This window comes from Fragaria vesca, unplaced genomic scaffold, assembly GCF_000184155.1.
Source record: "Fragaria vesca subsp. vesca unplaced genomic scaffold, FraVesHawaii_1.0 scf0513040, whole genome shotgun sequence".
In the NCBI taxonomy this organism is placed as follows: Eukaryota; Viridiplantae; Streptophyta; class Magnoliopsida; order Rosales; family Rosaceae; genus Fragaria; species Fragaria vesca.
The window spans coordinates 1-11,179 of NW_004443434.1; the positions used below are offsets into that span (position 1 = coordinate 1).

The 11,179-nt window shown below is 38.0% G+C and overlaps 1 protein-coding gene across 1 annotated transcript; it reads left to right on the top strand.

Moving 5' to 3' along the window:
* Nucleotides 1-5,821: 5,821 nt before the first annotated feature.
* LOC101310855 lies at nt 5,822-8,301 on the top strand. Its single transcript, XM_004309714.1, has 6 exons — nt 5,822-5,839; nt 5,924-6,255; nt 7,105-7,171; nt 7,312-7,632; nt 7,807-7,878; nt 7,948-8,301. Exons 1-6 carry the CDS (start codon nt 5,822-5,824, stop codon nt 8,155-8,157), a joined length of 1,020 nt encoding a protein of 339 aa, XP_004309762.1. The 3' UTR covers nt 8,158-8,301.
* The last annotated feature ends 2,878 nt before the right edge of the window (nt 8,302-11,179 follow it).

Genomic DNA, 11,179 nt, shown 5'->3' on the forward strand with positions numbered 1-11,179 from the left:
TACTACTACTACTACTACTACTACTACTACTACTACTACTACTACTACTACTACTACTACTACTACTACTAACTACTACTACTAACTACTACTACTACTACTACTACTACTACTACTACTACTACTACTACTACTACTACTACTACTACTACTACTACTACTCTACTCACTCTCTCTCTCTCTCTCTCTCTCTCTCTCTCTCTCTCTCTCTCTCTCTCTCTCTCTCTCTCTCTCTCTCTCTCTCTCTCTCTAGACCATCACTCTCATGCCGGCGCTCTCTCTCCATTCTCATCACTCCTTCCTTCGCCGCCACCTTCAACTGCACCACCCCTACCAACGCCACCTCCAACTGCCACGCGCTCATCGACTTCGTCCCCACAAACGCCACCACTCTCAACACCGTCAAGACCTTCTTCAACATCACCGGGCCACCTCCCCCTCTCGACTCACCCGTCCCCGCCGTCAACAAGCTCCTCGTCCCCTTCTCTTGCACCAAGCCTCAGATCTGGGTCACCACAGACGCCGCTGCCGCCACATTTCTCTCTCTACCAAGCCTTCCCGCCGACCTACCACCGTCCCTCGAAATTTCAAAGGGGTAAGAAATCAAGGTAAGTTCTTCAATTTTTCTAGTTTGATTAGCTTTGATGATAGATTTATGTGTTTTTGTTTAATTTGATTTTAATTTTAATTTTGGTTAGGATGTGATTAGTATGATGGTGGTAGCATAAATGGTGGTTATTTGGTACGATGGTGGTGGTGGTGGTATATTTGGGGCAGATTGTTGGCATGAAATTGAAAGGGAGATATTGTATTAAAGTTTACTGACCCCCAATGGAAGTTTAGAAGTTTACTGGGGGCAGTAAACTTCTACTGGGTTTACTAGGGGGCAATAAATTTATTTATTACGGTAAGAATGAGTATCTGTTGTGTATAATTGGCATGAAATTGAAAGGGAAATACTGTATTGAATTTTACTGACCCCCAGTAGAAGTTTACTGGGGGGCAGTAAACTTCTACTAGGTTCACTAAGAGCTAATAAAGTTGTTTATTAAGGTAAGAATTAATATCTATTGTGTGTTGTGCCCCTGAAGTTGAAAGGGAGTTATTTTTTGCAAGTTTACTGATCCCCAGTAAACTTCTACTGGGGGGCAGTAAATTTTATTTTTTCCATATGCAGTTTATAAATTCAAGTTTTTACTACATATATGCAGGATGAGAAGACGTTCAAGACATTTAGTTGTGACTTCTGAAACCTGCGGTGGTGGTGGTATTTGGGGCGGTCGGAGTGAGTGGATAAAAATATGCGGTGGCGTTTTTTTTTTTTTCCTTCAACTATTCCGTCTCCTAAGTGGATAATTTTTTTTTCATTATAAAATAAAATCTGTCGCCTAAGTGCTTAAGAGACGAAAGTATTCTGTCGCCTAAGAACCACTTAGGCGACAGAATTTTAGGTTTCATCGCCTAAGTCTCTACCTTACCACACTTAGGCGACAAATCTTAGCCAACGGACGTTCCGTCTCCTAAGTACTTAGGAGACGAAATCTGTCACTTAGGAGACGAAATAATTCCGTCTCCTAGGTGCTTTTTTCCAGTAGTGATAATGCGCCATCTAATACCACAATGCTAAAACTTTCCAAATTAACTGCATCAAAAGAATGAAGAATGAACATTCCGTACCAAAACCACTATGATCAGTCCCATTCATCTTCCTCCTGGCCATCAATTTCGGAGTCCAGCCACAAGACTCAAACAGAACCAAAGCTTTGTAAGTCGAATCTACGAAAGCCTTCAACTCTTCCGGACTCTTGAGCAATTTGAATGGAAGCTCTATCTTCATCTAAAACTGACAAATAAGGACGAATTGACGCCAAAATGTTGTTTGCTTGAAGCCTCCCTCCGTATTTGTACGAAACAGAATTGTGATAGTACAAAACTGTAATTTCCTCCCATTCCGAAGCAGCACCGATCGCAGTGGCCACCATCTTCTCTGTGTTTCTATGCAACACCATCAGCGATCGATGATGGAAAACCAGACTGGCTTCCGCAAACCGCCGCTGGGCTATGAAAGCTTCTTCCCCGCCGCCGCCGACTAGACCGGTGAGAAGGAGGACGGTGAACAGTGCATGTGGGGTGAGTCCGGTCGATCTAGATCCAGAGAGAGAGAGAGAGAAGTAGATCTGGACGTGAGAGAGAGATAGAGGTGGGAGAAGAGAGATAAGAGAGATAATAATCAAGGGTAATTTGGTCAGGAAAAAATCACTAAAAGTTAAAAATTTTGTTAGTGGGAATAGATGTTTAAGAGTTTATAGGGTTGATGGGAATTTTATATTCTAATTTTGTTAGTGGAAAAAAATCTTTAAATTTAGGGCTAATGAGCATTTTCCCATAATATAAGCATATATAGTCGTTTCCTTCTAATTCCATAATCTACAAAACTCGTTCAAGAAAGAACTGAAAAATGGAAGCATGCCATATATACTTTCAATCCATAATCTACAGAATCTAACCATGTGTTTATCGAGAATTGAAAACTTGAGAGAGAGAGAGAGAGAGAGAGAGAGAGAGAGAGAACATTAACATGACGAAATTCAAAGTGAAGAAAGTTACGGGATAACTGCAATTTCATCTTGCTTTCATCCGACTTGGGCTCTTATTATATGCTGATGGATGCTTTTAGTATGTGTTGTCTCTATTCATATATGCACACTGGTTCATTATGTCCATATATATCAATGCTTGAATATGAGCAAAATGCAAATGCGTCTTTGCATTGCTACTCTTTTAGGTAACTAGTGCTACAAATGCCATTTATATATGCCAATGACGATCACTAATATTTGTTTGCTCGAGTCTAAGTTGCCATATGGTGTTTCGCGCAATATTGATAAAGTGACGACATTTTAATGTTGTTCATCGTAATTATTCATATTATTCAACATTGTAGATTTAGCTCGATCTGCATCTCAATTAACCTAACATCCGATAAGAACTATGTACGTACTCTCCCATGATCCTTTAGTTTTCCGGAGCTTTGGTCGATATGCTTGATGATAAGCCTCTTCGTTTGAAACCCGTAGATTCAATTTGAATATATACTGCTAGCTTAGCAAATGACTTATTGTCTTGTTGTTGAACTGAAAATATACTACTACTCTACTAGCTCAGCAAATGATCACTTATTGTCACTATGTACCAATATAAGAATAGTGCATCGTGATTTCAAGATTGACGATCTAGCAATATATGTGTTGCTGGATAAGATCTCTGATTTTGGCTTGACAGAGCTTAATGAGGATATATATATATAGCAACACCCACATTAACACTTGGATATTGCTGGAACTATGCAAGTTCATTTACAATTAACTCTTTGATTTCTTATAAAATATCTTTATTGTATTGAAAACTAATTAAGGTGATTAGGTGAAGCTAGCTAGTAGCTACGTACTGAGATACAGTTAAAATGCTATATATCATGCAAATCCTCATCATTACTTTGACCCTTCTCTGCAGTGGTATTGTATGCATGGCTCCTGAGTGTGCCATATGCGTGGCAACTTTGTTGGAACTAAATTGGACTTAATACAGCTGTTAAACATTAGAACCAAATCAGTATTGAACAAGGATTGAACAACAATAAGCTTTAGACTTAAACTCAGTTTCATACATGTATTACGAGTAGTATATCATCAGTTGTAATACATAGAGGTTCATCGCATATTGACCTGAATTACATCGAATTAGTATTGTCATAGGATCATATGCCTTTACAGTTGTTAGCATTGAGTACTTACAATAATGATTTGGTTATGGGATTGAATTCGATTTCTGATCAATAATTCAATATATAAAGGAGGCTAAGTCCCTGTGTTCTCTATCGCTTGGCATTGAGCTTGCGCATCCCCATAGTGCAGCCTTGATCCAGAAACGCAGAAGACCTTGCTCTTCCATTCATCCAGTTCGTGTGCAGCTGCAGCATCCAGAAGATCGACAACATGGTGGCCTCATCCAAGAACGCTATGAAGGGAGTTTCATCTGAAGGTATACATTCCTGGTTCATACAGGAAAAGCTTAATGAATAGATTGTATCATTTGTATGTTTGTTCGTGAATGTGTGTTTGTGTTTTCATGAAAGATCCAAAACTTGATATTCATGGTTGCTTCATTCTCTAAAACCAAATATTAATAAACAGCAAAAGCAGAAGTTTATAGCTTTGGAGTCGTTGCAATAGATCAAAATTGTGAATAGAAAGAGCAAATACAATCTATACAGCAAAGGATGAGGAATTTGACCCTGGTTCGCCCACACTAAATTCGTCCTAAACACTATTCCATTCCAAAATGAAAGCCCTCCAATGAGTCATTCACTTGTTGAAACTCTTAAACTCCGAGTGGCTTGATCCCTCTCCAAGAGTACGTAGTCAACTCATTCAAATTTCCGGGTGCAGCCCCAAAAACAAACAAAACGTATAAACTGAACACATGCATTGAATTTGTTTCATTTTCTTCTCTCGGTTATATATGATTTTACTAGTTCTTCACTAGCAATTCCTTGACAAGCAAACTTTAGATAATAATTAATATGTTTTTGGAGAAAGAATATTGAAATGATCATCTCGTTCTAGCAATCGTCAGTACCGCTTCATTAATTAAATTCAGCTCAGGGAAACAAAAAAACATGAAAACTATTATATGCGTACGTATGTCCAACAATTTACCTTTCGCATGCACGTAATTCATGTCAACCCTTCGTTTTAGTTTCTTTTCACCATATTTTCCTTACCTCAAAATTGGTTTTACTTCAGCCTTATGTACGTTCTGCAAGAGATCGAGGGGGAGTCGATCTGTTGGAGTTGGTTGTTCCAGCCTTGGGTTCAGAGCATGAACATCATCGGAGGACAAAATGGTGATGCTAAAGATGTTGCTCTTATGTGCTCCTATGTACTCTAAGGCCTAAAATGTCCCAAGTTGTGAACATGCATGCTTGAAGGAAGAACATGTAGAAGTCCAAGGCCATGAGACATCACTTCTGGCTGCATAGAAGCCGTACTCGATCAAAGCATGTCAATCAATGGTCCTCTGGTTCATACAACGAATCAGAAGAGCTAGAGTGGCCATTTTTAAGCCTGCTGATCGAGTTCAGTTAAAGCTGATGAACACATTGTATAGTATTTAGCAAGTCGAGAACCTTTTGTATGTATAGTATGGTTTGTTGCTTAGCCATATCCCACCTCTTCTTGTTTTTAACAATTCCTTGTCCTTTCTTTATCTGTTAGGCTAGGAGGGAGTTTAGTTAAAGCTGATGACATTGTGTAGATACAGCTTCACGTACGTATACGGTATATCGATCATACATATGAGATAGCTGATTAAGCTACTAGCTAGGATCCGTTCCAAGCGACATATCAAAAAAGCGTAATGCTAGCTACTCTTTTCAGTTCTTCATGGAAAATACCCTTTCTAAAAATTATCGAGACTATGAAGTGTATGAAATAAACAAACAAATTTTACCCATTTTTGGAGGATATAGAAATTAAGATAAACAAATACTTGTTGGTGTAATTGCTTGTTTAGATTAATAAAGCAGTATTATATGAATCTCTCCCGCTCTTAAATCACTATCTTAAATCCTACATGAGGACGTTAAAATGTAGTACAAGAAGTGTATTGGCTAAAAACTCATTGTGGGACATAAGTTGATAGTGATATTTGGTTGACCGGTCGTCACTCCCTCCCTCTCTCTCTCTCTCTTTTATAACACACATCTTCTCTTTTGTGTTGTAAAAGCTCCTGCAGAGAAAGAGACAGACATTTTGAAGCCATGGCAGAGAACTATGAGGTTAACTCGAGAAAAGACTCTCTCTCTCTCAGTTTATGGAAAAAGTTCAATTCTTTACATAACATTTTGTTTATTTCTTCTTAGGCTGATGTGCAGGAACTGGTCAAGGAGGATTTTCTACCCTATGACGGCAACCGTTCAGCTCTGGTGGAGCGTTTTCGCCTGGCCATCATGGCTAATGATTTGGGAGCTGTGAAAGAATGTGTGGCTATTGCTGAGAGATTTAGTCCGGAATATGGCAAAAAGGTTCTCCTCAATGCTACTGACCGAGAAGGGTGGACGCCACTCTTCACTGCTCTCCAACACGATGCCAAAGAATGCTTCCATTACCTGTTCGAAAATGGTTCCGGAACCATAAGGGCCAGTGAACCAAGAGGTGATATGCACGCACTGACCTATGCTTTGGATGTTGAGAGGTATCTCTTTTGTATCAAATTTAGTTTGATTTTTGATTTGCCTCCAAAGTTTCCATTTTGTGCTTGTTAATCATTACAAAGTTTCAGCATTCTTCTTGTTTCAGTGTCTTTACCTTTTAAACATGCCAAAGTTCTTATCTTTGTTGAAATCTTTGTTCTCATGTACCTAATCACTCTAAAGTTTCAATCTTTTACTCATAATTCGTAAATTTTTCGAATTTTGTTTACTTTTCAGTTTCCTTGGTTCTCAATGACTAAAAGTTTTCAGCTTTCTTCAAATTTTGGTGTTCTTGTAAATTAAAAGTGTGAAAGATCTTATCTTTTGTTGAAATCTTTTTTCCCTTGTACCTCATCACTCTAAAGTTTCAATCTTTTACTCATAATTCGTAACTTTTCCGAATTTTGTTTAGTTTTCAGTTTTCTTAGTTCTCAATGACTTAAAGTTTTCATCTTTCTTTAAATTTCGGTGTTCTTTACCTTAAACATGACAAAGTTCTTATTTTTTGTTGAAATCTTTGTTCCCCTGTACTTAATCACTCTAAAGTTTCAATCTTTTACTCATAATATATACAATTTCCGAATTTTGTTTAATTTTCAGTTTCCTTGATTCTGAATGACTTACAGTTTCCGATTTCTTTAAGTTTCAGTGTTCTTGTAGCTTAAAAGTGTGAAAGTCCTTAACTTTTGTTTCCTCTGTACTTAATCATGTAGAGTTTTAAAAGTTTTCTTCAATATAATTACTGTTTACTTCTTCCTTGCATATTTAAGTGTTCTTGGCAGTTTGCAAAGTCTTTCCTTGATTTGTTTTTGATTTTGGCTAATTTGTTGTTGCATTTTGTTATTTTCCAGTGGCAAGGTCAATTGGGGTCCAAAAGTGCAGTCATTGCCCAACCTGATCCTTCAACTTGGGGAAAAGGTAACCTTTGTTAGCCTATGCCTTGTTTAAAATTAACATGTTGGATGTGAATAAGGGTTATGAGATTAGCTAATGTATTGATCAATCACACTTAGTGGCCTCTTAATTATCAGTTAAATCTTATACGTTTGCATTTTCAGAGGTATGGGGGTAGCCCAATCATGCGGCTCTTCCAGCAGAACAGATATCTTTCTACATGGTGCGCTAAAGTATTGATTCGTGGAGAGGAGGGAAGGTGTTCCCAAGATGTGATTGGTTTTGGAATAGTGCTGAGACTTAATGAAGAAACGGAGGCTAACTACAAATTGGATTTGGGTGAAATTCATGAAACTGTGTGCCAACAATTTACTAATGCAGCTCCACAAGCAATTGATTTGACTGATCCCTCTACTGAGCCAACAAAAATGCCTGAACCAACAAAAATGCTTATATGCCAAGCACTGTTGATTCAAGGTGGAGAAGTAGGCTTTCTAACACTACTTTTACTAAAATATCAAACCTTTATAAGTTCTTTATAGAGGATTTAAGTATAATATCGGTTTGTCATCTTATTATTCATAGATCAATCTCAATGCTGGGAGTGAGGCCCACCAATATTGTCTCTCATGATCTTCCTTGCCTTTTCTCTTTGATAGGTAAAAACAAAACAAAAAAACAATACAGGGGGTGAGGCTGCTGCTGGGAGTGAGAAGTTGAAGCTTGAGATGGTTAGTCAATTTATTCACTTTTGTAAGATCATATTAATTGTGATTATAATGAAAATTGTAATTATGCAGATGCAGAGTGATCTAGTGGAGAAGCACTGCTGTTTTGGGTGCAGAGAGATTCAAAAGTCCAAGTCATTCTTGTGGGAGAACAAACCTTGCTCTCACGTCCTGTGGTGCGCAGATTGCAAGGAGTGCCTAATGAAGATAACTGAGGGACCTGGGCATCCCTGCGTCCTTTGTGGTGCGACGGTTATTTCCATATTACCTGTGCTCATGTGATCGATGAAGATATATTTTGGGGTGCCAATGGCTAAGGAATCTGTGTTATCATTTGCATCTTCCTAGTTGACTTGTGTTTCAAGTACTTTGAGAATTTGGTGCAATTGTCTCTTATTTGGACACCAGTTTATGTCTTCCTAGTTGACTTGTTTTTTGAGTACTTTGAGAATTTGGTGCAATCTCTCTTATTTAGTCACCAGTTTATGTCTTCCTAGTCAACTTGTTTTTCAAGTACTTTGAGAATTTGGTGCAATTGTCTTTTATTTAGTCGCCAGTTTATGTCTTCCTAATACTTTGAGAATTTTGTGCTATTGACTCTTATTTAGTCACCATTTTATGGTTGCAAACCATAGCTTGCATACAAGATATTTAAGTTTCACATTAGTCTAGCAAGAACACGAATGAAATCTGGAAAGTCATATGCAATAATGCCATTCTTGTCGAAATACTCAGAATAACCTACATCATTTCCACAATACCATTGTAAATCCATTCTACAAGAAAATTAATCATCTAAATCTAGTTATCTAAGGGAGTAATGATCATTGTCAAAAAGAAGATTAACGATCAGATAGTCAGATTAATACAACAATTTTTTTTGGCAATGGCATCAAACAGGAACATTTTCCTTTTTGATCAGTCAGCAGACTCAGCATAGACAATACACCAGAAGTATACAAAATTAGCATTTTCTCTTCTCCTAGGCTTGGAAATACTACTAGTACTAGTGGAAAAAATCACTTAGCCGACGGAACAATAATATTTTCGTCGACGGAACAATAATATTTTCGTCGCCTAAGATCTACTTAGCCGACGGAAAACCTTCCGTAGCCTAAGTTTTCACCTAGTCGACGGAACATTTATATATAAATATAAATGATTATTTATGATAACTTAGGCGACGAAAAATTATTCCGTCGCTTAGGTTATATCTTAGTCGACGGAAATATCTACTTAGTCGACGGAACCAAATTTATAAAAAAAATAAAAAATTTAAATTTTTGGCAAGATATCTGCCGCTTAAATATTTTGAACTTAGGCGACGGAAAAATATATTCCGTCGATTAAGTTCAAAAATTTTAAGCGGCAGTTATGCCCGCCAAAAATTTTGAATTTTTTTTTGCTCCATTCTATAACTTTCAGCTCTCTCTCCCTCATTCTCTTCATCTCTCTCTCCCTAGCTCGTCTGCTTGCTCTCTCTCTCCCTCGTTTGGTTGCTCCCCCACCACTGCGCACGGCGCCTCCTCCTCCTCCTTCGCTGCGGCACCTCCTCCTCCTCCTCCTCCTCGCGGAGTGGTTGACGTCCAGACGGTTACTCTCCGCGGCATAAGTAAGGCAATAGATTGTCGTACGTGCGGTTCCTTGACGGTAGAATCCCGGCGAGTTTAACGTCGGAGGTGGAGTGGAGTTGTTCGGGAACACACAAACATAACCGTCGTGGTCCCCGGAGAAGAGGAAGAGAAGGGGAAAAAAAAAAAGACCTAAAAAAACGAAAAAAAAAAACCGCCAGTTATTCTAAAAAAAAAAATTTAATTTTTACTTCCGTCGACTAAGATCTTAGGAGACAGAAATATTCCGTCGGCTAAGAAAAACTTAGTCGACGGAAAAGTAATTTCCGTCGACTAAGTTCCGTCGACTAAAATCTTGGCAGACGGAATTGATGATTCCGTCGGCTATTGTCTTAGCCGACGGAATTTCCGTCGGCTAAGATCTTTGCAGACGAAATATATGTCTTAACAGACGGAACGATTCCGTCGGCTAATAGCCATAATCCAGATTGCACACGTATATCAAAGAACATGTCTAACGTCCAATTAATGGTACAATCTTCATGTTCGTAGCGAAGCATTACAAATACTCTGATGAAGCTGCTTGGTCCAGATCCCAGACAACTTTCCCATCCAATCCTGTGATCCATTTCAAGGTGTCAGAAATAGTGAAAGATGACTCTAAGTAAGTAATTATTGACATTTAAATATAAAGAATTGGAAACAAATCACATCATGTAACTCTAACATGACAAATTTATACACATTTCTCAGTGAAATCAACTAAACAAGGAATAATGTCTAAAGAGATGCAACAATGGTGTACCTAATGCAGTTCTCGTGGACGCTTCCTTGTGGTCTTGAATGTTCATTTGTATCATTGCTCAATCCATGCTTCGGTTGGCCATATAGCGTCCGAATGCTCCAGAAAGCTACAAGTAAAACAAAAGAAAAGAATCCACCTCATATATACCAAGGAAAATCCATCCCCATATATTCTGTAAGTGCCCAGTTAAATACTCTATATTCGCTCCATATGTTCATTTATTTTCTGTCATACCAAAGCATAAAATTGCTTTTTTAAGTACAAAAATTTCTGAGAAGCTGCACAAGGTTAAATAAAGAAGAAAAATAAATCAACCAGGCTAGGCAGTGGAGTACATAAGAGCTAATGATTTGTCCTGTTTGCGCTGCTGCATTGACTAACAGCAGGGGAAATTTTACTTTTCTTTTCAGAAACAATGAGCTAGACTAAAATGTATCCAATTTGAGAGTAATGTTGCGAGTTCATAATGGAAGACTGCCATTAAAGCTAAAGCCAACAAAAATGATTCGGGTACGTATTAGAAAACTGAAAGTAACAGGGATAGAAACTCATTCATTCTTGGCATGTATAACAGCTGAAGTTGTAAATATGAAGAAACACAAGAAAAGATTTCGCACCTCTCCAAATTTGGCATCAGAAGATGAGCCTGTTTTTGATTCCCTGAGAATTACAGATGCATTATAATTGTATGTAATAAATTTAACATAAGAACTGGACTACCAACGATGAATGCAGCTCTACACTTACGCGTAACATATCTGCATCGACGACCTCAATATAAGTGGAAAATATTCGGCACTTTCCTTCTGTAGTTGCTGTACGTTTCAAGAAGAATTTGTAACAAATAAGCACAATATCAATAGTTAAACATGGTAAATGGCTGTATTCTTGGCAGCAATAACAAACAAGCAAACATAAGACGTTTGCC